At 44.4% G+C, this 27,292-nt stretch overlaps 1 protein-coding gene across 3 annotated transcripts in view; it reads right to left on the bottom strand.

The window, feature by feature from the left end:
* Positions 1 to 2,987: 2,987 nt before the first annotated feature.
* The window catches only part of LOC137525818 (intelectin-1-like), a 45,437-nt gene continuing 21,132 nt past the window's right edge, over positions 2,988 to 27,292 (bottom strand). For all 3 annotated transcript variants that reach the window (XM_068247028.1, XM_068247030.1, XM_068247029.1), the window contains 5 exons: positions 24,088 to 24,335; positions 21,044 to 21,202; positions 11,541 to 11,661; positions 8,995 to 9,101; positions 2,988 to 4,980 (listed from right to left, as the gene is read on the bottom strand). In XM_068247028.1, coding sequence (XP_068103129.1) covers positions 4,828 to 4,980; positions 8,995 to 9,101; positions 11,541 to 11,661; positions 21,044 to 21,202; positions 24,088 to 24,335 — 788 coding nt within the window. In that variant the 3' untranslated portion in view covers positions 2,988 to 4,827. The remainder of the gene's footprint in view (positions 4,981 to 8,994; positions 9,102 to 11,540; positions 11,662 to 21,043; positions 21,203 to 24,087; positions 24,336 to 27,292) is intronic.

The following is a 27,292-nucleotide window of genomic DNA, read 5'->3' as shown; positions in this document are numbered from 1 at the left end:
AGCATGCTGCAAGTTAAGTGGAACTTAACTACCTGATCCTGTTGCAAAAACATGTATCTCCAAAAGAGGACTAAAGATGTCGCGAACCTCCGCAAAAGTTCGCAAACCGCAATAGACTTCAATGGGGAGGCGAACTTGGAAAACTAGAAACACTTATGCTGGCCAGAAAAGTGATGGAAAAGATGTTTCAAGGGGTCTAACACCTGGACCCCCAGGTGGCGGAGTGGGATACATGCCAAAACTCCCGGGGAAAAATCTGGATTTGACGCAAAGCAGCATTGTAAGGGCCGAAATCACATTGAATGCTAAATTGCAGGCCTAAAGTGCTTTCAAACATCTTGCATGTGTATACATCAATCAGGGAGTGTAATTAGTGTACTGCTTCACACTAACACACCAAACTCACTGTGTAATGCACCGCAAACAGCTGTTTGTGTTGTGATGGCCATAGTGGCCTACTGCGCACTAGTGCGCACCATGGCGAGATTGCTCTTCCTCACCCAGTGAACACTAAAGGTAGTTAGATGCAGTGAGGTGGGTTCACTGAACACTAAAGGTAGTTAGATGCAGTGAGGTGGGTTCACTCAACACAATGGGCTCGATTCACAAAGCGGTGCTAACCCAGTTAGAGACTTTAGGCGTGATAACCATTGCACCACGCTGGTGAAAAGCCAGTTTAGGCGTGATAAGTTTAGGTGTGATAAGTTTAGGCATGATAAGTTTAGATAAGTTTAGATCGCGCACAAAGTCCCGCACGCAAAGCAGCGCCATTAAACTCTATGCGAAGTGCACCAGACTTTGCTAGCGCAAAACTTTTGATCAGATGCACACTGCGGTGCTAACCCAGTTGGTGCTTAAACTTATCACGCCTAAACTTATCACGCCTAAACTTATCATGCCTAAACTTATCACACCTAAACTTATCATGCCTAAACTGAGTTTAGGCGTGATAAAGGGCTTAGTTTTCACCAGCGTGCTAACTGTTAGCACCGCTTTGTGAATCAGGCCCAATAGGTAGTTAGATGCAGTGAGGTGGGTTCACTCAACACAATAGGTAGTTATATGCAGTGAGGTGGGTTCACTGAACACAAAGGTAGTTAGATGCAGTGAGGTGGGATCACTCAACACAAAGGTAGTTAGATGCAGTGAGGTGGGTTCAATCAACACAACAGTTAGGTATATGCAGTGAGGTGGGTTCACTGAACACTAAAGGTAGTTAGTGTCAGTAAGGTGGGTTCACTGAACACTAAAGGTAGTTAGATGCAGTGAGGTGGGTTCACTCAACACAACAGCTAGGCAGATGCAGTGAGGTGGGTTCACTCAACACAATAGGTAGTTAGATGCAGTGAGGTGGGTTCACTCAACACAACAGCTAGCTATATGCAGTGAGGTGGGTTCACTGAACACTGAAGGTAGTTAGATGCAGTGAGGTGGGTTCACTGAACACTAAAGTAAGTTAGATGCAGTGAGGTGGGTTCACTCAACACAAAAGGTAGCTAGATGCAGTGAGGTGGGTTTACTGAACAAAACAGCTAGCTATATGCAGTGAGGTGGGTTCACTGAACACTAAAGGTAGTTAGATGCAGTGAGGTGGGTTCACTCAACACAACAGCTAGGCAGATGCAATGAGGTGGGTTCACTCAACACAAAGGTAGGTATATGCAGTGATGAGGTTGGTTTACTAAACACAACATGTAGTAGTAGGTATATGCAGTACTGGGTAGTACAATGTGCAGCTCCCTGTCACACACACAGGTAGTCACTGAATGTGCTGCTGGGCTGCTGGCAGTGGCACACACACAGTATGAATTAGCAATGCAGTCTATGCAACACAAGTGTCAGTTTGACACACAGGAAAAAAAAATGATCACAAGAACAGGATTAGCTCCGAAAAGAGCTGTTGAATAAGGGGTGCTATTAAAGCAATAAGATTCAGCCAGGAGCAAGCTAACACAAGCCAAGAGCCTGACTAATCTGTCCCTAGGAGAAAAAGTCTGCAGCAGCTCGCCCTAGTCTGTCTATTTGCAGGCACACGAGTGAGTGTAATGGCCGCCGGAGCCTGCCTTATATAAGGGGGGGTGGGGCTCCAGAGCTGAGTGTAGCCGGATTGGCTACAATGTGCCTGCTGACTGTGATGTAGAGGGTCAAAGTTGACCCTCATAGAGCATTATAGGGTGAATCGAACTTCCGTGAAAGTTCGTCTTCGCTGGCGAAGGTGAACCACCCGAAGTTCACCTGGAACCGTTCGCCGGCGAACCGTTCGGGACATCTCTAAAGAGGACTTAATAGGTTAATTCACACTACGCAGTGCCTGTTACTGTTTTCTCTGTTTTGCAATGCATGACCTAAGAAGGCGCTGTCCATTGGTCCTCTGCTGCTGCCCAGGACCCTTTTTAACATCAGGCGAGGTCCTTTTCTAGTATGGGTGTGGCCGTGCTGCACCTGCTCAAGTGCAGCCACACATGCGCAGTAGCACAGAGCCCCTCATGCAGGAGCAGCTCCAGCTTACTGTGTGGGGACAGACGTACTGCGTCTGCAGTGCTAATGCTACTAGTGCCTAATGAGGAGCACGGCACCAATGTGATTAGCAACAAGCCCTTGTTGCTAATCTTTGGGGTGTCGTCGCTTGGCGACGGGGGACTGGAGGACAGCATGGAAAGCCTCTATAGGGTCCAGAGGCTTCACTCATTTTAGGTAAGTAATTACTTTTTGACCCGAGCTTTGGCTCGGTTACACTTTAAAGTGGTATTGTATTTCCAAAGCTAAAATTTCTGTAACTACTCTTAGTTACACAAAAGAACATTTAAAAACATGTCTCACTTTTCTCTGTGTGTAAAATTGTTAATATGTAACTAAGAATAGTTCCTGAAATGTTAGTTTTGGGAGTATAATCCCACTTTAAGGACTGACACTGTATGATTAATTTAGAATGTTATATTATCGGTGACAGTATGGCACAAGAAAGAAAGTGACCACACACGTTTGCATTCAAAATAATTGTCTTTATTGAAGGATAGATACATTGCCAAGCAATGGCTGTTAAACTATTCAACTATTTTCAGCTCCTCCAGTAGTAATTAACAAGAGTTTAAAGTTGAACTCCAGGACGATGAGTCAGTATAAAAATGCTTTCCATTCCCTCTGAGTCCCTACTTAATTAACTTTTCTTCTGAGTTTTTATTTTTTTGAATTTAAATTAAAATAGAAAACTCTAATAAGCAGTGTTTGATTGAAAATTGCTCAGGAACAGCGTTTCTGTATTTAGTTGAGCAGGTGACAGCATGGAAAGGGGAGGAGAGGGGAAGATGGCAGGAAAGGTACATGAGTGTTGGCTGGCTGTGTTGTTTGTATTATATATCAAGCAGTGCAAAATTAACACCGGCAGCAGGGGGACTGATGTCAGGTTAGCTCTCTGAGGGCCCTTTCACACCAGAGGGCTTTTTCGGCATTTTAACGCCGAAGTTGGCGTTTTCCTAGGTAAAATGAAAGTCCATAGACTTTTATTTTACCTTTCACACTTAATGCTGCGTTTTGGAGCGTTGCGTTTTGAAGCCCCCAGGAGCTTTTTTAGGGCTGACCGCGGCGTTTCTCATTACAATTGATACTAATGTATTGGAGTTAAAACGCCTTAAAAACGCATTGAAAACGCCTTAAAAACGCCAGCAGCCAAAACACAGTGTTTTAGCCTTTTACTGCTGCCTGTAGTGTGAAAGAGCCCTGAGAGGGCGGAAAACAGGTAAATGATCAACAGGTAGGTAGACATGTTCATGCTGGTAGAGATAAAGTAGATGGATCTTTATCAACTCAAGCTATCACATCATGCCTTACCAGGCCACTGCCAAACAGAAAGGTATGCTTTACATCAGGGCCGGCTCTAGCTCCAATGGGGCCCCAGGGCAAAAATAACTTTGAGGCCCCTGACCCCCCCACCACTGCTGGAACACTTCCACTCCATGGTGTCTGAATATGTTCAAAGAGTCTCAATGCTGGAACAGAGGGCACCAGGTGGATCTACTAAGGTAAGTGGGCCTTGAGCAGTAAAAAGTACAAATCCAGCCATGAATACGTGTTGGACGGTGATGGTTAAGAGCACACAGTCGTCCCCAGGTCGGTAATATTCAGCAGTAAAGGGCTGTATTGTATTATTATTAGGGATGGTTGCACATGCCCATTTCTGATTCCACGGAAATTCCCATCGTCAGACAATGCCAGTTTCTGTTTTGCCAATTTCTGTTTTTCCAATTTTTAATTTGCCAATTTCCGATTTTCTGATTTTCAATTTTCCAGTTTCTGAGGAGTATGTTATTTGTAATTTTTTTTGCATCAGAATGCAAAAATTACAAAAAAAGAAAATCAAAAATCTTATTATTGGTCTAAAATTACCACGGTAATCCATTTTTTTGCAGAAAAATTATGCATTCTTTGATTGGTCCAATGCTTCAGAGTTGGGCTAAAATTACCGAGTTGAGGTAAATTGGATTTCCGATTGGAGATGCGGAAATTTCAATTACGCAGAATCTGAATGAGCATCCCTAATTACAGTATAATGGCATAGTGCCATATTCATTTCTACTAACAATGAAAAATCCAGGAAAGTGAACGAGGGCTATAAAGATTGGCCAGCACTTGTACTCCAACTCTATCAGTCCAGTGATCTGGGTCATTGCATGGGAGCCAAGGACAACAATTGCTAGAAGAGGGAAGCCAGCAATGATCATGCAGAATATTAGTGAGCTACATGGGAAACAAATGGTTATTATGAGTACTCCCTAGAGTTGCATTTACAACAGGAAAATATACCAGGAAAATGCAATGTTGCTTCGGAGCTCAGCGATAGAAGATCAGTACAGCCGCTTCAGTTAGTTCCTTGCTTGCACTCACTCTGCTGTGTGCCCCATAACCATCCCAGTCAAATGATGGGAAGTCTCCGCACTGCTTGGGGCTGCCCTCTGGAAAGCAACCGCCTCCTCCAATGCAGTACTGTAATACAAAATGAAGAGTGGTACATTGATTATTATAAATGACACATGGCTGAAATATGAAGGCTGCCATTACTGACTTATTTATGAAAATGCAATACATCTATCTCTGTTTTCACTGGTTTCTGAATCACAGATCTGGAACAGGCAAGCAGCCATCTAAGTTAGTTCACCATATTTACCTACCTGTTCCTGATTGGGCACTCAAAATACTGAAGTTCTTCAGGACAGCAAGAAAACTGGTACGTTTAGAAGGAAAGATCAAAAAACCTCAGCATTTTATTGTTATTCATTTACTAGCTGACCTAAGCCCATTTAAAAATGGGCTCTAGGTCTGTCACCGCCACCACACGTCAGCGCACGCGTGCACACACACACCCGTCTGGTCAGCCCCCTGACCCATCCTTCTCCTGTCCCAACGGCTGTCCGTATGGCACAAGCGCAGGGACAGGATGACACAGGGACACTTAGGCTTTATTACATAGGATATAGTGCTAACATATTCCATGTTGCTAGACAAATACATATGTATGATTTATTTTTCCTTACTGTACAAAAAGTGGTTTGAATCTCTGAAATAACATTCAATAAAAATGTGTTTTCCTACTTTTTATTACCCATATAGTTACCATATTTGTTTTTGTACACACGTGAGTTCTCCTGAACTGTGTGCATGCTTGAGCTCTTCTGAACTATGAGTGAGTTCTTCTGAACTGTGTGCATGCTTGAAGCCCGAGAGAGCTTGTTTTCAGTTCTTACACACAATGTAAAAATAGAGGAATGTAATCAAAATAGAATGTTACTGTGATGATCCGCTCAGCTGGCTGCACTGCAGACAGCTGTTTGACCATTTCTCTAGTCTGTGGGCTGCAGGTCTCTGGAAGAGAGACCTGTCTTTCCATTGCAAGTTTCTGGTCTGTTCTGCTGCCAAAGAATTTGCATACATTCGTTATGCAAATCCCCTACCTGCCTCCTGTGATGACTGGCAGTATAAAGGTTGGGATTACCCACAGTCCTTTGCTGGTCATTCCTTCAGGGTTTGTAGTAAACACTCCTAGAGTGTCAGCCAAGCTACTTCTTGTTAAAGTTATCTTAGAGTAATTCTTGGGACTGCACTAGGCAGATTCCCTAGTGCAGTTAGGATTGCATATCTGTTTGTTTGTCTGTTGCGATTGTCCTGTCCCAGCGGTGGTCGACAGGAAATCGTTCTGTTTGTCTGGGGTGCTAACCGGCGCTGTGGCAGTTACTGGTAGCCCCTTCTGATCTGTCTTGTCTGGATCGCAATAGCCTCTAGCAGTAGTGGCTGTGGATCCTTCTAGTTTCTGGAGTGTAAGCTGGAGCTGCGGTCGCTTCTGGCTACCTCGTCTAATCTGTCTTGCCTGGATCGCAATAGTCTCTAGCGTTAGTGGCTATGGATCCTTCTGATCTAGTTTCTGGAGTGTAAGCTGGAGCTGCGGTTGCTTCCGGCTACCTCATCTGATCTGTCTTGTTTAGATCGTACTAGCCGCTAGCGTTAGCGGCTGTGGATCTTTCTGATCTGTGTTCCTGCTTGGATCACACTTGCTCTGGCGGAAGAGCAGTGGATCCTTTCTGCCTAGTTCCTGTTTCTTGTTTGTCTGTCTTGTCTGATACGGGCGCTTGCTGTAGGCGCGGTGAGGTAACCGTTAAGCAAGCGTTCACGTTCTTTGTTTCGTGTTTGTCTGTCGGTGGTTAGTTAGGCGTGCTTGTCTCTGTTGTGCTTAACACGCGGATACCACGCATAAACGCGTGCACTGTTGCGAATGAGTGTGGTGTTCGCGTTTAGTTAGTGTTTGTTATTTTCTTTATCATTCTCATTGTATTATTTGCTGTGCCTTTGCTCCTCTTGTGTTCTGTTCTAGTCTGTCTTGTGTCACTTCTGGCGATCGCCTTTCTCACGATCGTGTTCCTACTTTTGTTTCTGCTGATGTGTGTTCATCGTCGCAGGGTCGCGACTAGATTGGTGAACACACATTCGTCCTGTCCCTGTGCTCTTACTCTTTATGGGCTGTTCAGCCCCGCATTGTCTTGATCTGTACAATCCCCATCTGGCATCTGTGGCCGTGCAGCGATTGTACTCGTCTGCACTCCACAGCGCCATCTGCCGGTGGGAATTGCCCTTTGCTGGTGCATTGCACCTAGCCTGGGTTCACCCAATTATACGCTTGTGGAAGGTTTTCGCTGTGTCAGTGCGCATCTCGTGCGCTGACCACGAAAACGATTCCGCAAACATTACAGTTATCTCCTCTCTGGATGAGGATCCTAAGCTGAAGGGGCTTTACATGGCAGGACAAAGTTCTGTGTTTAACTGTTTGAATGCTGTTCTGCTACAGTTTTTTTGTGCTAGTATGTTTAAGGTTGTAAGGAATCTTTTAGAGCAAAGAAGAAATGCTGAGTTTCAGACCACTTTAACACATGCTTTATCTCTCTGTACTGCTTTAACAGAAACCGAGCTGAAGCTGGGGTTCAGAAACAGGTACTACCTAAGGAAAGGTTCCCCATCACTCGCTTGGACCCCTTTGACATTGGAGCAGTGCTCCTCTTCTGTCACAAGCTAAAAGGCTAATGGGCAGGGCTTCCCTAGTGTTAGTACTGGTAATATTGTTGCCATAAGTGCTCCCCCGGTATTAGCATTGGTAAGTTTGCTGTAGGTTTCCTGTGCATGGAAATCTTGATGCCAGCAATCACTGACAAGCGGACCTAGATCAATGAATGGAACTGCATTCCCATTCACTGATCTCCCCAATAATGGGCGGTGATGAGAACGCATGTGGGAGTGCGCACAAAGTGACGATTGTGACGAGACTTGATGCTGTGGTATGCTGGTGACTGATTACAGGTCTCTCTTGTTCCTTATGTGTATTTCTTCTCATCACTACACTGCAGAGAAATGAAGCTTTCCATGGATTTACAATCCATCAGGTAGAGGTATAAATAGATAACACATTTTCATGTGTGATACATATTTAAGACCTTCCTTACAAGTAATTATGCATATTTTAATCTGTTTCTACTATAAAACCTAATAAATACTGTAAATGGAATAAAACCCAACTTTGCAGTTATTGATTTGTAAAAAATGTTTGGAATCATGTATGATTTTCGTTCCATTTCTCACATGTACACCACTTTGTGTTGGTCTTTCATGTGGAATTCCAATAAAATTGATTCATGTTTGTGGCAGAAATGTGACAAAATGTGGAAACCTTCAAGGGGGCGGAATTCTTTTGCAAGCCACTGTATATTTGAGACAAACTATGTTGAACATACACATGCAAAGATAGATACAGTGGTATCATTTACAACTACAGATGACTGTTTTCACAATTAGGGGTGCTCATTCAGATTCTGCGGAATTTAAATTTAAACATTTCTGATCAGAAATTGGCATTTCCAATCGGAATTCGGAAAACAGAAGTTGGAATTCCACGGAAATCTGATTTACCACAATTCGGTCATTTTAGCCTAATAACAGAACTCAGAATCATTGGACCAATCAGAGAATACAGAATGTTTCTTCAAAAATCGGATCATCGCAGTAATTTTAGACCCATCACAAGATTCTCAGTTCTTCCAATTTCTGTTTTTCTGATTTATGTGTTTGTTTTCTTCTTTTTTTTTTTTTTTTTTTTAGTATTCTCTGATGTAAAAAAATGACTAATAAAATATTCCTCAAAAAATTAGAAATTGGAAAAATTGAAAAATAAGCATCAGAAAAACGTAAAATCAGAAAATGGATATTGGCATTGGCAAAAATCGGAATTTCTGCAGAATTGGAAATAGGCATTTCTGCACATCCCTATTCACCATATGTAGTTTCTTTATAGAATTCTGAAATCAATACTGTGTACTGTATTTTATTACTGTATTAAAAAAAAAGTAAAAGCAGCCAAAAGAAATGAAGAAGTTCTGTTATATTAAACAACTTGTACTTGTACTTACACACTAAATGGCACTACTGTATTTATATCTTCCTTGATCATAATAAACCACTTACGTGTTCTGAATTGCAGCCATTGGTGATCTTCATTCCCGGACACAATGCCACAGCTGCCTTTTCATTGTTAAATACTCTGAACTGTATAAATCCAGTGGTCACTTCCTCTACAGAAAAGAGCATAACTTATATTAAATCTTTGCTTTAAAGTGGACTTAAACTTTTGCACAGGACAGAAGGAAAACAGAGAAAAGCATCCTGTATGTATTTAGAGAGTTTAGCCTGTCTAATTCCCCCTCATTTGTGTCTAATCATAAGTTGTAATGTGATCCCTCAGCTGTGTCAGCTGACTGCCATGGCAGAGAGGCTAACTGAAAAGTACAGGATGTTAACAATATGTCTGCTTCCATGAAAGCAAGGAGTGGTTACAATTCTGATTTATTGCAGGATTTGTATCAGCTGTATCAAAGAAAATGTTTTTCTTTAAGGCAGGGAACACACTTGACTGGTTTCGTACGCGTTTTCTGCACAGAAAAACTGTGAACTCATGTTAATCAATGGGCTAGTACACACTTAATATTTTGTTCGCGCGCATAAAAAAAACTGACATTCTGCATCATGACTCTGCACATTTTGTCATTTCTTTGTATCAATTACATCAGCTGCTATGAAAAACGCGCGTTTTCCTGCATAGAGACACACTTGGTGTGCAGAAAAAGTATGCAGGAAAACGCGTGCAGAAAACTGAAAGACAAGTGTGTTCCCTGCCTAAAGGTTATAATGCTGCTGCTTATCTTTTAGAGCAGATAGGAAGTTCTGAGTTCAGGTCTGCTTTAATCCTTTCTTCTTAAACAGTCATATAGGATGCATACTGGATTTACCTTTTGTACAGCATCCCGGCTTTCTTAAAGAGAATCTGTACTGTCCGATTTGAACAATAGAAAACATACCAATCGACTCACTGTGAGCTCCTGGATTCCTTTTTGCCGTTTCCACCGCTCCCTGCCGCGATCCTGGCTTTTAATCGCCAGTTTTAGGCAGTGTTTACAAACAAAAAACATGGCCGCTAACCAGGAAGTGATGTTTGTGTGTGTGTGTATAATATATATATAATATATATATCTCTTATGTTACAGTATACTACAAGTTTTTATTACATAGTGAACTATCTGCACTCCAGTCAGGGATTCTCACAGTTTCTCAGCATGGGCAGCTCCCTCCCCCCTCAGGCAAGCTGAAACTCAGAGCAGAGACCTGTCTGTGAGGGATAAACAAAGCACACACAGAGCCTGCAGGGGGCATGGAGGGGGCGTACATAACTTGTCCCTATCACAGCAGAGGCAGTGCATTCCTCTCTGGGTCAACAAAGCTTGACAAAGAAAAGAAGATTAGATATATTACAGTGCAACTAGAAAAGGCTATAGTAATCCTGACCACATTAGAACAGGTATAGAAACTTATAGGATGGAATAAATAAGGCTGAAATTTTTGTTACAGAGTCTCTTCAACAACAAAATCCCAACACTGCCTGCATGCCAGGAGGCACCCTCTGTATAATGATTCTATCTTGTCTAATTTGCAATTAGAAAGAAGACGGCCAACAGCTATGACATAATCTGGTCTTGGAGCGGCAGCATTATTTAACTAGTTAACCACTAAGGGGTTTTTCCCCTTATTGACAAGTGCAATTTTCACATTTCACCCTTCCATTCGCCAATTACTTTATCATTACTTATCACAATGAAATGATATATATCTTGTTTTTTTTCCACAAGCAATTAGGCTTTCTTTGGGTGTTACATTTTGCCAAGAATTATTTTATTGTAACTGCATTTTAACGGGAATAATAAGAAAAAAATGGAACAAATTCATTATTTCTCAGTTTTCTCCCATTGTAGTTTCAAAATAAAACGTTCCACTTTGGGTAAAACCCACACATTTTATTTGCCCATTTGTCTCGGTTATTACAATGTTTAAAATATTTTCCTAGTACAATGTATGGCGACAATATTTTATTTGGAAATAAAGGTGTATTTTTTTTCAGTTTTGCAACTTTCACTAATAACAAGCCCTTATTTGCAAAAGTAACAATAATATACCTACATGACATGCATATTAAAACGCTGAGTACCTAAGGTAACAATTTTTTTTTTAAATGCCACTTTTTTTTTTTATAAATGTGGTTTGCACCCCCATAGGAAACTTTAATACAGTTCTTGTTCTTGGGATATCTATAGACCTCCATTGCTTTAATATGAATCTTGGTGGTTCCAAGGACAGACAGTAAAGGATAGCAATAAAATCATGATGAGATTTTAGTTTACTCCACACTTTACAAATAAAAGAAGAAAATGGCATTTACCCAGATTGTAGTGCAGCCAAACAATGAGGTCTATTTCACAGTGATCAGTTGTGTTGCATAATAATTCTCCATGTAGCTTACTGCCCATACAATACTGTGGGCTTGTTCACAGTACTGGGTTGTAATGGATCAAGTTATTCTAACTCACTGCATGCAGGCTTTGAGTTAACATGGTAAGATGATACAGTCAAGATTGTATCATTAATAGGCTCCTCTAGAAAGAAGACCAGATGTGAAAACTTACGTCTCATTATATGTGCATTCAGTCTAGCCGTCTCCTCTGCATTCCCCTTATCATAAATGACTGGAGAAGAAGGTCCATTGTTATTGGGGCATGTCCCAAGATTATAGATTACAGGAAATTTCTAGAAAAAAAAGCAAATATTATTCCTCCACTGTAAGAACATTTTAATACATTACAAATAAAACACAAAACAAATTATTTCTTATAATTATTTCTCAAATAATGAACCTGCAACTGTACCTAAACACAGCAATACACAGAAAACTACATCTAAACTCCCCTCACAATCCTGGTCGCACAGATATAGTATATAGCTCCTTTCACTAGATATTGACGATTTTCATTCTCTTTGTGAGTCTCTGTGAAGTTGATACAGAGCTGCCTGAGTGTTTGCCAATTGACACTGCTGTTTCCACTCCTGTCAGAGGCGCTACAGAGGCAAAGAAAATAAGAAATATATGTACATATTTACTAGATGTTTAACCACTTGCAGACCAGCTGTCTCTGTCCCCTTAAAGGTAGCCTGAAGTGAGAAGTACTGTATATGGAGGCTGCCATGTTTATTTCATTTTAAACTTGTTCACTTCTCCTGAACCTCGCTAGGCACGTGTGTGATGTCACACGTGACACATACTATAAGTGGCTACCACATGATGGCAGTGGTGCTTATGGTTAGAGATGGCTCAAACCTCCGATTTTAGGATCGCGAACCTCAAACCGAATTTTTGCAAAAGTTCCATTCGCGCGAACTTTCGTGAACCACAAAAGACTTCAATGGGGAGGCGAACTTTGAAAACTAAAAACATTTATGCTGCCCATCAAAGTTATGGAAAAGATGTTTCAAGGGGTCTAATACCTGGAGGGAGGCATGGCGGAGTGGGATACACGTCAAAAGTCCCTGAGAAAAAAATCAGGATTTGATGCACAGCAGCGTTTTAAGGGCAGAAATCACATTGCATGCTAAATTGGAGGCCTAAAGTGCTTTAAAACATCTTGCATGTGTATACATCAATCAGGGAGTTTAATTAGTGTACTGCTTCTCACTGACAGACCAAACTCACTGTGTAACGCACCGCAAACAGCTGTTTGTGTAGTGACGGCCGTGCTGGACTGAGCGCACCATGGTGAGAGAGCAGGCGATGGCGGTTTTCAAGCCCATATGGTTGCTGGGCTGAGGTAGCTCAATGATAGAACAACAGTGACTGTCCAGCTGATCGAATTTGGTCTGTCCACAATGAAGCAACAACCTTATTATCTTGGCTTTGTTGTGATATGCAAGCTCCCTCACCGCGGTAATGTAATGATCACGAAAGGGAATTGACACACGTACATGCCTTTTGTTTTGTTGTTGCAGCTGCAGTGCAGCCAGAAAAATTAGGCAGGCATGTACACGCACCGGAAAAATTATTATAGCGGCCGCTGCCAGCAGCGGCCTTAAAAATTCAGGAATCCGCCGGGAGTCCTGGACCCTGTTGGTGGTGGCGGAGAAGGCAGTCAACAAGCCTGCAGGCAGAGATGCTGTGTGGGGAGCGACTTCATCTTGGTGCAGGCAGTCACACGGCGTGCAAACAGAGATGCTGTGTGTGGGGACTGACTTAGTCTTCAGGCAGGCAGTAGTCCTCCGGGATCCATGCCTCATTCATTTTGATAAAGGTGAGGAACTGAACACTTTTGTGACCTAGGCGACTTCTCTTCTCAGTGACAATGCCTCCAGCTGCACTGAAGGTCCTTTATGGCAGGACGCTTGAGGCAGGGCAAGACAGAAGTTGGATGGCAAATTGTGACAGCTGTGGCCACAGGTCAAGCCTGCGCACCCAGTAGTCCAGGGGTCCTTCGCTGCTCAGAGTGTCTACATCCAGACTTAAGGCCATGTAGTCGGCTACCTGCCGGTTGAGGCATTGGTGGAGGGTGGATCTGGAAGGACTAAGGCGAGGCGTTGGTGTAACGATTGGCCATGCAGATCGTGGTCATGACTGGAACCAGACTGGCAGATCCACGATCTCTGCATGGCAATCGTTTTGGTTTAAACAAACTGGAAGATCACAATTGAAATACTGACATCTGCACAACAGCGTAGAATAATGAATGTGTTTTATTTACAATAATGCAAAGTGCACAAATACAGATCACCATACACATACAATCGTACAATCAAACAACACGTGGTGCACCACAAAAACCAGAATCCTGACTATCTATCTATACCAATATATACAGCAACAGACAGAATATTTACAACAGTGCATAATCCGAATCATCATACATAAAGGGAAGTCATACAAGCAGGAGTCAAACCAAGAGATCAGCATCAGGTAATAACGTCAGACAGAGAGTGGTCAGGTTAGCAAGGATCGATACCAGGAATTTAGAGTAATACAAGGCAAGACAGGAACTAGGAAACACAGGATCAAAGGCCAGAGTCACAACTGCAGCAAGAACATGAACGGAATGACCTAGCAATGTGCTGCTAGCAAGTCCATCCTTTTATCAGCAGCACATTGCTCAGGTGACTGGCCAGAATCTCACAGTTCCATCTGCTGGTGAGCAGAGGAATTGCACCGCTCCCAGCAATATGAGAGCCATCTGCTGTTAGACAGCGGAAGTCCACCTCAAGTTCCTCAGTGCTGCCACCAGCAGGATGACACAGGCACGGATCAGTACCCCCCTCTTTAGGAGCGGACTCCGAACGCTCCACATGATCTCCAGAGTTAGCCCCACCTAGGTCCCAATAGAAAAACCGAGACTGGGTGTGCAGGGAGGGAAAGAAATCAAAAAACACACAATATGGATGGACCACCGGAGTCTTTACAGGCTGGACAGCCTGGACATGATGTGACTGGAAAGAGTCACGCAGAAACACAGATTGGGAAGCAGAGGTATCAGCAGCGTGGAGATCATCAGGATCCGAAGGATCAGGAACAGACTGGAACCCATCAGGATCAAAAAGAGCCGGAGCAAACTTGAGATCCGCAGGAAGACCATACTTGGAAGCAACACCTGGAACAGCGGACTTGGAAGCAGCGACTGGAACCGCAGACTTGGAGGTAGCGACTGGAACCGCAGACTGGATACCCTCAGAAGCAGTGGCAGCAGACTGGATACCCTCAGAAGCAGCGGCAGCAGACTGGATACCCTCAGAAGCAGCGGCAGCAGACTGGATACCCTCAGAAGCAGCGGCAGCAGACTGGATATCCATACCCTCAGAAGCAGCGGCAGCAGACTGGATACCCTCAGAAGCAGACTGGATACCCTCAGGAGCAGTAACAGACTGGATATCCTCAGGAGCAGTAACAGACTGGATATCCTCAGGAGCAGTAACAGACTGGATATCCTCAGGAGCAGTAACAGACTGGATATCCTCACGAGCAGTAACAGACTGGATACCCTCAGGAGCAGTAGCTGGAACAGCGAACTCGGAGGCAATAGCTGAATCAGCAGTCTTTGAGGCAATAGCTGAATCAGCAGTCTTTGAGGCAACAGCAGAAGCATCGGACTTGGAAGCAACAGCAGAGTCGCCAGACTTGGAAGCAACAGCAAAGTCGCCAGACTTGGAAGCAGCAGCAGAGTCCCCAGACCTGGAAGCAACAGCAGAGATCTGTGACATCTGAGCAGTAAACTGGACAACTTCAGGTAGTGCTGCAGGCAGATTAGCAACAGAGTGAATAGTCTCAGACAGGGTAGCAACAGGCTGGATAGTAAACTGGGTGCCCTCAAGTAGTCCAGCAGACCAGTCACCACCAGGAGAAGCAAGAACAGTAGCAGGCCAGGCACCATCAGGAACATCAGTCGGAGCACCATTAGGAGCAGGAACATCAACAGACTTGGCACCTACAGGAACAGCAGCAACAAAAGTCTGTGAAGGCTGGGCAGCAGCTTGCATAACCTCAGGCAAAACAGAGGACAGGCTAACATTAGGCAAGTTAACAGGTTGGTAGGTGCACTGAGCAGGTATGCAGGGATTGGTATTACAAATGTGCAGCTGTCACACACACAGGTACCGTGAACAGGTGCAGCGACTGGTATATAATATAACACTGCTTGCGGTGACATAGGTAGGTGCACTCAACAGGTATGCAGGGATTGGTATTACAAATGTGCAGCTGTCACACACACAGGTACCGTGAATAGGTGCAGTGACTGGTATATAACACTGCGTGCGGTCACGTAGGTAGGTGCACTACTGAACAGGTATGCAGGGATTGGTATTACAAATGTGCAGCTGTCACAGACACAGGTACCGTGAAAAGGTGCAGTAACTGGTATATAACATTGCGTGCGGTCATGTAGGTAGGTGCACTACTGAACAGGTATGCAGGGATTGGTATTACAAATGTGCAGCTGTCACACACACAGGTACCGTGAATAGGTGCAGTGACTGGTATATAACACTGCTTGCGGTCATGTAGGTAGGTGCACTGAACAGGTATGCAGGGATTGGTATTACAAATGTGCAGCTGTCACACACACACAGGTACCGTGAATAGGTGCAGTGACTGGTATATAACACTGCATGCCGTCACGTAGGTAGGTGCACTGAACAGGTATGCAGTGATTGGTATTACAAATGTGCAGCTGTCACACACAAAGGTACCGTGAACAGGTGCAGTGACTGGTATATAATATAACACTGCTTACGGTCACGTAGGTAGGTGCACTGAACAGGTATGCAGTGATTGGTATTACAAATGTGCAGCTGTCACACACACAGGTACCATGTGGTACCGTGTGGCTAATTACTGCAGCCACACAAGTGAGTGAAAAGGCTGACGCTGCCTGCCTTTTATATGGGGGGGAGGGAGGTTAATGGAAGACTCTCTCCTGGAGTAATTATTTGTAGATGATGCAGGGCTTACTGAAAATACTCACAAGACAACAGAGGCAGCTGCCTCAGGCCCTGTTATTCTCTCTATTGATCAGGGGAAGAATGCAGAGTAGTAAGCAAAGCATCTTGGAGCAAATGTCCAGCTGGCCTCCTCCGCCTTTTTTTCTTATTAGCATCCCGATGTCTCGATGGCTCCCCATGCAACCGCATCTCTGTTCACATAATCCACTGACATATGACATCAATCCACATATGCCAATGGGAAACATAGATGTGGCTCAGTAAGGAGACACAAAACGTGCTGATAATCTAGAGGAGGGATCCTGACAGCAGATAGGTGAGGAATTAACTAAGTTGCAGCTTAGTCTGCATGGGGAGAGGGAAGGAGAAACAATAGTAGGGACTCACATGGCTATATAATACTACTATCCAAGGGCACACCTGGCTACCTAAAACAAAAGTTTGCTTTCTTAAAACAGAAAGAATTTGCAATAATTCAGGTTGGAGTGAGCTTGAGATGTCTCCCAGTGCATCACTGCTGAATATATGCAAATTAACCATTGTACCCTTAGCAGCTAAACACACCTCCAGAACCGCTGGAATGCAATGATGTGTCAGCTTGTTAATTTGTACAGAGCCATAATAATCCAACATGCATACAGACTGTTTCGGATTGTTTGATCCTCATCAGTGCATGGCATGGATTAATTTGGCTCTATGCAGTAGGGCTTGTAACACCGAGAGGTACAGACTAACCAGCAAGCTCATGGTGACCCAGAACTCATTGGAGTGTGTAAGGGACTACAATGGTCCTAAAAGCCCCCTTACTAAGATGTTAAGAAAAACAAACGTTTGCTTTCTTAAAACAGAAAGAATTTGCAATAATTCAGGTTGGCGTGAGCTTGAGATGTCTCCCAGTGCATCACTGGCTACCTAATATTGCTATTTAGGGAACATATTTGGCTATGTAATACTACTATCTAGGGCACAAGTGTCGAGCTCCAGTCCTCGAGGGCCATACCCATGTCAGGGTTTAGTATGAACTGAGAAATTAAGAAATGTTTTCTACTTGACAATCCACATTTTTCCTGATTCTGTCCCATCCATTAACATACAACATTGGAAAGGTAAAGTTTGCCAATCATAGGCCAATCAAAATGTAATGTGTACACACCTAAATACTTTTTTCAAGTGGCACATGACTACCTAGTACTACTGTCTGGCTACCTAAAACCACAATCTGGACGGCAAACTAGAGGGGTGCAGGCATTATTATTATTTATTATTATTTATTGTATTTATAAAGCGCCAACATAGTACGCAGCGCTGGACAATAAATATATACAATGACACAAGGATGACAGACATAACAAGGTTATACAACATAGAACAAAGTTATACATGCAAATTGTACAAAATACATGATCATGCAATATGGGCTGGTTAGGTAGGCCCAGTAATACAAGTATAGTCTGTCATAGGACATGAGTACATCATCCTGTAGATTACACTAGGAAATGGAGGACCCTGCCAGAGGCTTACAGTCTAAAGGGTGGGGTGGAAACATTAGGTGGGGCTGTTAAATATTCAGAAGAGAGTTACTGTGTGGTAGGAGGTGGGTAGGCCATCATAAAGAGGTGGGTTTTGAGGGCTTGCTTAAATGTGTTGAAAGAGGGAGCAAGTCTGATGGGTGGTAGAAGGGCGTTCCAGAGGGTGGGGGCAGCTCTTGAGAAATCCTGCAGGCGGGCATGGGAGTGTGAAATGCGTGAGGTGGTGAGGCGAAGGTCGTTGGAGGATCGGAGGTGGCGTCCTGGTATATACCTGTGAACACGATCCGAGATGTAGGTACAGGCTCGGACTGAGCCACCGAACCACCGACGGTCCCGTCGGTGGGCCCCGACTGTCCTGCCTCCTGGGGGCCCCAGAGCTAAGAGGGAGGGGGGCACACCTTGGAAGGGGGGAAATTGGGCACAGAGCGGCGGGGAGGGGGGGAAGCCTCCCCCTCTCCCTAACCTAGGGGCCCCCCCTTCCGCGCACCCCCCCCCTCTTCCAGAAGCCAGCAGGGAGCGGAGAATAGCCAGAGCTTCAGATGATGCTAGCTCAGCTCCGCATGCCGCTGCTGCCCTGCTGGTCTCTGTCTCCTACAGTGACGCTGTCCAATCACGCTCTCGCAGGAAGTACTGCGAGAGCGTGATTGGACAGCGTCACACAGGAGACGGAGACCAGCAGGCCAGGCAGCAGCGGCATCTGGAGCTAGCATCATCTGAAGCTAGGTAAGCTATTTTCCGCTTGCTGCTGGCTGCACTTCTGGAGGAGGGGGGTACGCAGAAGGGGGGGGGGGCCCTAGGTGAGGGAGGGGGGAGGCTTCCCCGATGATCTGTGCCCGCTGCCCCCCCTTCCAAGCTGGGGGGACTTGCATTTTGTGGGGGTATCTGCCACCAACCTGTTTGCATTGTGTGGGGGTATCTGCAGCCAACCTGATTGCATTGTGTGGGGGTATCTGCAGCCAACCTGTTTGCATTTTGTGGGGGTATCTGCAGCCAACCTGTTTACATTTTGTGGGGGTATCTGCAGCCAACCTGATTGCATTTTGTGGGGGTATCTGCAGCCAACCTGATTGCATTGTGTGGGGGTATCTTCCGTCAACCTGTTTGCATTGTGTGGGGGTATCTGCAGCCAACCTGATTGCATTTTGTGGGGGTATCTGCAGCCAACCTGTTTGCATTTTGTGGGGGTATCTGCAGCCAACCTGTTTGCATTTTGTGGGGGTATCTGCAGCCAACCTGATTGCATTTTGTGGGGGTATCCGCAGCCAACCTGATTGCATTGTGTGGGGGTATCTGCCGTCAACCTGTTTACATTGTGTGGGGGTATCTGCAGCCAACCTGATTGCATTTTGTGCGGGTATCTGCAGCCAACCTGTTTGCATTTTGTGGGGGTATCTGCAGCCAACCTGTTTGCATTTTGTGGGGGTATCTGCAGCCCACCTGATTGCATTTTGTGGGGGTATCTGCAGCCCACCTGTTTGCATTTTGTGGGGGTATCTGCCGCCCACCTGATTGCATTGTGTGGGGGTATCTGCCGCCCACCTGATTGCATTTTGTGGGGGTATCTGCCACCAACCTGATTGCATTTTGTGGGGGTATCTGCAGCCAACCTGATTGCATTGTGTGGGGGTATCTGCCGTCAACCTGTTTGCATTGTGTGGGGGTATCTGCAGCCAACCTGTTTGCATTGTGTGGGGGTATCTGCAGCCAACCTGTTTGCATTTTGTGGGGGTATCTGCAGCCCACCTGATTGCATTTTGTGGGAGTATCTGCAGCCCACCTGATTGCATTTTGTGGGGGTATCTGCCGCCCACCTGATTGCATTTTGTGGGGGTATCTGCCGCCCACCTGATTGCATTTTGTGGGGGTATCTGCCACCAACCTGATTGCATTTTGTGGGGGTATCTGCTGCCATTTGACTAGTTGATGAATTATCATGAGGCATGTAACTACTTGAATATTTTATGTAAAATGTATCTGGTCAGACCTAATCTCTGTGAATAACACCGCTACTTATTTTGTGTTTTGTATTTTTTTTTTAAGTCTGCCCATGACTCATCATGACCACGCCGATGTTCCAGTGCGTGGTGACACCCACTTAGTTTCGCTGCGCGCGCCGCATTTAGACATATGCCTCTTGGAGACTGTCCTCAGAATTTCTCACAATCTATTCCCTACCATAAAGTCATGCAAAATTTCTAGAGTACATGTATATGTGAGCCCAAGATGGGGGGGAGGGGGGGGGAGGAGGAGAGGGGGGCGGGCCCCAGGCTGAAACTTCCTTGGTGGGCCCTTAGTGTCCCAGTCCGACCCTGTGTAGGTAGGGCAGGTTTTGTGCACAGATTTATACACCAGGCATATAATCTTGAAAGTTATCCTGAAACGGATAGGGAGCCAGTGCAGGGATTCACAAAGGGGAGATGTTGATGCGGAGCGGTGCGAAGAATGGATGAGTCTTGCAGCCGCGTTCATCACTGATTGCAGGGGGGCAGTGCGTTTCAAGGGGAGGCCAGAAAGGAGGGAGTTACAGTAATCAAGGTGGGAGATGATGAGGGCATGGATAAGCAGTTTGGTTGTGTCTGGAGTTAAGAAGGCATGGCTCATGTCATGGGGCTACCGCACCATGGTGCCATACCTGCCTCTGCTGCCTCCTGGCTGGTCCGCCCTTCCCCCACCACCACTGACTCTCTGTCCCCTGTCAGACCTCTCAGATCAGATCAGAGACAAAGAGGGTGCATAGACTACCCACTCGGTACACTCCAAATGCGTAAGTGACGACATTGGTCACTTCCGTATTTGAAGTGCATTGGGCACGTAGTGTATGCACCTTCTCTGTCTCTCTCTGTTGACACTGATCTGTGAGTTCTGACAAGGGACAGAGAGTTAACGGCAGCCAGGAGGCAGCAGTGTCACATGGACTGGTCGACTCTGATCTGAGATCTGGATCGATCCGCACCTCTCTGCAAAACTGGCACACAATGGAAACTGTTCTATTGCTGTGCATTGGTTACAGAACCAGTGTGATGCGTCTTTGTAGCCGCATCGCAATGCGTGTAATGGAAATGGGCCCTAAGGGGAGTGGGAGGTTAGTGTTAGGTGTTAAAAGTGGTAAAGGTAATTGTTTTAAAGTTTACCTTGTAGAGGTTGAAGAGGTTGCCTCCATGGTCAGAAAGAATGTTCTCTTCTGTATGATATCGTAGAATAGAAGAGAATTTCCACTCTGAGAGTGGGGTCTTATTTGGCACATGCCATATACCCACGTTATCAGCAGGGATGTCGTAATAGCCAGGATTCTGCATGCACAAAGGATATAATAAAAAATGGATAGAGATTTTCTCCAGGAAATTGCCAACCTGGCATCACACTAAGCAGTGGCATACTGACAGGCTGTCGGCAGCAGCAATCCGCTCCGGGTGTCACCACGGCAGGGGGTGACACCAGGACCTCCTGCAGCTGCCCAAATGCAGAGTTTTGTAAGTGGAAGGAAGCCAATGCTTGCCATTAACTCACCTGTTACACCGCCGGAGTGCAGCGATGTCTGACCACCCTTTCAGCTCTTTCTTAGTGCATGTCTAGTATAATATGCTAGTTAGAGCAAAGGTAAATGCTGGCAATATTTGCGCTTGTTCACACCTAGGGCGTTTTGCCTTTTTTTTTTTTGAGCGCCAGCAGTTTTTAAAAATGCCCTGAAATCGCTAGTGCAATGAATCCTTATGGGATAGTTCATATTTCCGCTCAGCAAAATGCTGCATGTATCATTTTCGGGGCAATTTTGCTAAATGGAAGGTATAGAAAAACGCAAAATGCTCACAAATCGCTTTATCCAGAAATTGCGTTTTCTCTTTTATGAATAAATACATTGTATTTATTCATTTCTGGGTGAAAGAGTTAACTTCCTGACTGAATCGCTCTGCAAAAGCGCTTACAAAATGCTTTGTACAAAATCGTAGCGTGCAGTGGAGCGCCGGGAGGGGGAAAAAATGATCAAAAAATCGAAAATTGCTGGCGTCAGCGATTTCGATTTTAGATGTGAACAAAGCCTTAGTAAATAATTGTTCTTTATTAATTAAAATACAGGACCAGTTGACAGGGTCATTTCTCAAGCTGTGTAAAATGCAACTTGAACATTGGCTTCAATTCATCAAGCATTACCGCATTCGGTAATGCTGAAAACAGCTGACTTAACGAAGCACTTTAGAAAATGTTAATTCATCAAAGCTGTTACCGAATGAGAAGCTGAAATGACACAGCAATGAGATAAATTACCGACATGTGCTCAACAAATGTTAATTCATCAAGGTTCCCACATTCGATAACACATTCGGTGTTTATCTCAAGCTCTCCCTTGTCCTTACAGGCTTCGAAAGCCTTCTGTGTGAATGTTTTCATGATTAGCAGGAGCAGGCAGCCAATAGAAACAGCCCCTGTTCTCCTGCAAGTGCTGCTGATAGGTCACACAGGCTTCTCCACACAAGCTTTCAGACCCCCCAAGCAGTGAGCAGAGAGAACGGGTCAAAATATATCCCCAGATTCCCTTCGGTGGTGTAACCCTTTCAGGCCCTGTTTGATAATGCAAAGATGCTGGTGGTGAAATCACCAAGCATGGCATTTGTAATGTCTCCAGGAAGTTCATCTACGTTGTGGCAAATAAATAAAATGTTAAGAAAGACTGATCGACAGATTCAGAGCAGCAGAGGCAGTATAAATAACAGTAACTATAACACCTTTACATCTAAAGGGATGTCTGGATGCCTTCTATTGTTATCAGCTTGTAACAACACATGGACATTCCAAGCTGCTCTGCACCACTCTGCTGTTATCGAACAGCCTTTGATGAATTGAAGCCATTGTCTCTGCTCCAAAGGAATGCTATTGTGAGATGCTTGGCATCTGATTCAGCATTTTATCCTCTATCTACTCATGGAATTAGTAAAGGGGGATTTTTATATTTTTATTCTTTACACCGCATAGACATATTGACCCATATGCAATTCAATTTTTCTCCTTTGTTTTTCCTAGGAGTTCATTTTCTCCTTGGAATAACTTTTCAGCACTCTGCAATTGAAAACGTACCAAAAAGTAGGTGAAAAAGTACTGTCAAAATTATTTTGATTATTTTCTTGCTTGCTGGTTGCCTACAAGGCATTTTATTGACTAGGAAAATATCACCTAGGAGAAAACTCAGGAGAAAGTTTGAATATGGGCCATTTACTGTCCAGTAGTGTTTAGAATAAAAGAATAAACAGTAGCTAAGTCACAAACACAGAACTGTCAAGGAACAAGAGTTACTTCCAGGATGTCCCAGAACATGAAATGAGTCAGCTGTCATGGAATCTGAAGAAGTTATAGCAATGACCAACGCAGATTTTCCTTTAAAATGGGATATGCTGCTACTCACTACAAGGAATGTGGTGCAACAGACTTGGTATCAGCATTACCAAAGGGCTCCTACCTGCAGGCACTTTGTATGGTAGTGCTCACTCCAAAGTACCTCCTTAAAGAGAACCCGAGGTGGGTTTGAAAAATCCTATTAGGACACAGAGGCACATTCTGCATACAGTGCCCAGCCTCTGTGTCCTTACAGCGTAAACGTTGCAAGCTACTAAAACGAAAACGATAACATACTTCAAAAACTGTAATGTTCTATTGTGTTGTAAACGATATTTATCGGGCGCCCTTTTTTCACAGTATTAACGGTAATTGCATTAGAGTCTATGGCGGCACCCTTTTCGTCACCCTCAGCCGGCGTCCTTTATTCCTGCTACTTTCTTCTCTCTGCCCAATTTTTCTAATCCCTGCATCTGCACAGCCACTGATAACAATTCATACAAAGTTTTGAAGACAAAGATTTATAGACAGTCCCTATTTAGTGTGCACAATGCCCTGCCCCCTGCCTCTCCACCCCCTCCCCAAGTGCTGTTTACTGTAGTGATGCTGGAGGAGTCTGCAGAGCCAATATCTGCATGGGGAAAACACATTCAAGTATGCACTAGCAATTGTATAACATTGGTTCTCAGTTTACATGTACAGAAAGCAGTGGTGGGGGATTTGGGGGCGTGTTAGGGGGCCCCATCCAAAGTTTTGCAGGGGGGCCCAATGATTTCCAGTTGCGCCCCTGATAGGCTAATATCAATGATAGATAGACCAGCCCTCTGTATAAAAAGTAACTATTATTTACCTTGTAGTCATCACTGGTTGCACCATCTGCTGAACCAAATGTGTTATAGTTTGCCCAGTTACCATCGCCTTCTGGGTAGTTTGGATTGTTGCCCTGTTGGCTGGACCAGCGATCACCAACTGTGCATTTTCCATATATGTTATTTTCATGGACACTGGCCACCAAGGTCCAGCCTCCACCAGCAGTTGTCATGTCACAGAAGGTCTGGTAGGAAATACCGTGTTCTGTAGTCAAAGTATAAATTCCATCTGTCATTAAAAAAAAAAAGTAAACTTTAACACCTAGGTTTTAACTGATGTCTTGAAAAGTGGAGGCAACCCTATTTCATTACTTAAAGTGAGTCTGAAGTGAGTTAAAAAAAAATATATACTCACCTAAGGAGAGGGAAGGCTCTGGGTCCTATAGAGCCTTCCCCTTCCTTCTACGGTCCCTGCATTCCACCACTAACTTCCCCATTAGCAGTCTCCGACTGATAGGTCAGAGACTGCTCTCTCCTCCACTGCCCGAGACTTCTGCCTGAGTGCTATCGAAGACGGGCCGCTTCATACTGTGCATGCGCCAGCACGCTTTCTCACGCACTTGCGCATGCGCAGTACAAAGCAGCCCATCTTCGGGAGCACTCAGGCTCCTGAAGACTCCCAAAGTCTCGGGAAGCAGAAGAGGGTGCAGTCTCTAACTCATTGGTCGGAAACTGCTAACGGGGAGCCAGTGGTGGAACGTGGGGACTGTAGGTGGAATGGGAAGACTCTACTGGACCCAGAGCCTTCACTCTCCTTAGGTGCGTATCTGTTTTTTTTCTAACTCACAAAAGACCCCCTTTAAGAGAAGCTTTTAAAATAATATGAAGAACAAATGTTTTTGTTTCTGCAGTCACTGAAAATCAATGTCAAAATTATCATAGTTATTCTTCCAAGTTACCGGCAATATATTTTATTAAATTGTGTTTAACATATTGCTGCAGAAGAGAAATTGCTTTGCATAACACACTCCTATACCAATCTTAGGTGCGAGAAAAAAAGACACAGGAACACCGGGAGCCCAGTATAGTGTAGTATCGTCTGGTTAGGTTAAATTCGCATGTGAGATGGTGTATATATATTCACAAGTGTGGGTTGCACATCAAGCAACCACTGGTATGCGCATGTGAGGAAGTACCGACCTCTCTCGGCCTTTTCCTTAAGGTAGATGTCACGGTCGCAGCTCCAAAACAAAAAAACTGTCTCAATTTACAAGACTAAGCGGACTCCTCTTCGGGAGCCCGCTATGAATGCTAGATAAGGGTAGGAGGCGCCCAAGTAATAGCTAATTTCACTATATGTAGGTAAGAGCTTCTTACCTTATTCCAATCAGATTTCAAAAATGAACGTTTCTCATAAAAGTAGATAGATTTAATATGCACATCAGACAACGCGTTTCGCGGATTGTTTCCGCGAAACGCGTTGTCTGATGTGCATATTAAATCTATCTACTTTTATGAGAAATTTTCATTTTTGAAATCTGATTGGAATAAGGTAAGAAGCTCTTACCTATATATAGTGAAATTAGCTATTACTTGGGCGCCTCCTACCCTTATCTAACACTCCTATACCACTCTCTCCTACTTGTTGTAGACTCTGTTCTGAAGCCATCCTGCTTTGCTGCACACACAGCCTGAATTCCAGTTCTGTGCATCTCCCTTACTTCCTGGTGTGTGATGAGTCACAGCTTGCCCTGCTCCATCTGCTAATTCCTGATGATCCCAGGATATACATGATTTAGTGATTAATTTGGTAAGAAATTTTCCTGCGCAGCACACAATCATGGGACTATCAGCTCCACTTTAGAACTCCAGCTGTCAGACAGTATAGCTGGTCAGCCTCTGTTAATGACCTGAGTTAACTCCATTCATTCTTCTCACTCCCCTGGACTTGGAAATCCTAAATAGAAAGAGATATTTTTTTCTTCTTCTACAGAAATGAATGTCAGTAGCCTCTATGCTCAAGCTAAACCCCTAGCTGGCTCATTTTAAAGGTAGCATCAGAGTATAGTACCGTGTTAGCCATCAGTAAAATAACTAAGTCTGCTGAAGGCATAGCAATAAAAGCAGCATGTCAATATGCATGGGTGCATCCCATCCCAACTCAATGGGCTTGATTCACAAAAGAGTGCTAACTTTTAGCACGGCCGTTTTCGCGCGAATTTTCGCGTTTGCGCGCAATTAAACTTTTTGCGCGAAATTGTTATCGTTTTCGCGCGCAAACGCGAATTTTCGCGCAAAATCGTTATCGTTTTCGCGTGAAAATTCACGATAACGATTTCGCGCGAAAGCGTTTAATTGCGCACGGACGCGACAATTCACGCGGCAACGCCGAAAATTCAAGCGAAAACGGCCGTGCTAAAAGTTAGCACTCTTTTGTGAATCAAGCCCAATAGCTTTGCTACATTCTAGTGTTATCATGTCAGCAGCAGTGAATTTGGCTACCAGTTTGTAACACCAACCACCAACAAGCGGTTGGTGACAGCAGGCCTTGGGCGTTGGAATGTACAAATTTGCTCTTGGGCGTACAGCATCTGTGTTGGAAGAAGAACAGCACACATAAACTAAGTGAAATGTACTATTAAGCAGAGTTCCTGGTGACCAGTGCAAGGAAACACAAACAACACTCTAGGGGTAAAAAAGACAGATTTCAAAGCTCCTGGTCCACCAGATTGATGGTTGGTTGCAGATTTCTTCTTAAGGGATCTTTAAACAAATGTATGTGAATGTGTGTGGGTGGTGTGAATATGTGGGGGTTCTGGTGTGGGCTACTGCCTCGTATCTCGTATCTTCTGGGGTCATCTCATCCCAAGTACTTTCTTCTTTCCAGCCACAGCCAAGAGATTACTTCTTCTGACATCACATGGATTCAGAAACACAGTTCCCAATAGAGCTGGATCACCCACAAGGTAAACTAGTCTGATGCCAAGGGATTGGTGTGTGTCCAGGGGCCTAGTTAACATTTTGGGCATGATGCACTAAAGTCTGGTAAAGTTGCCGTGCGCACGAAGCACAAGACAATTTAACCATTACTAATAGTCCTAACATTTCTATAGTGCAGGGGGTTACTGCGGTAACTCACGCATTGCTATTGGTAATGTGCATTACCCCATATGTTACCATAGCAACACGCCCATAAACCTGGCAAATTAATGTGTGTGGCCCTAGTGGATTAACAGCCGATGCTCC

Source organism: Hyperolius riggenbachi, chromosome 7 (genome assembly GCF_040937935.1).
Source record: "Hyperolius riggenbachi isolate aHypRig1 chromosome 7, aHypRig1.pri, whole genome shotgun sequence".
Lineage (NCBI taxonomy): Eukaryota > Metazoa > Chordata > Amphibia > Anura > Hyperoliidae > Hyperolius > Hyperolius riggenbachi.
Note: the sequence above shows the minus strand (reverse complement) of the source record. Positions and strands in the feature narration are given on the sequence as shown.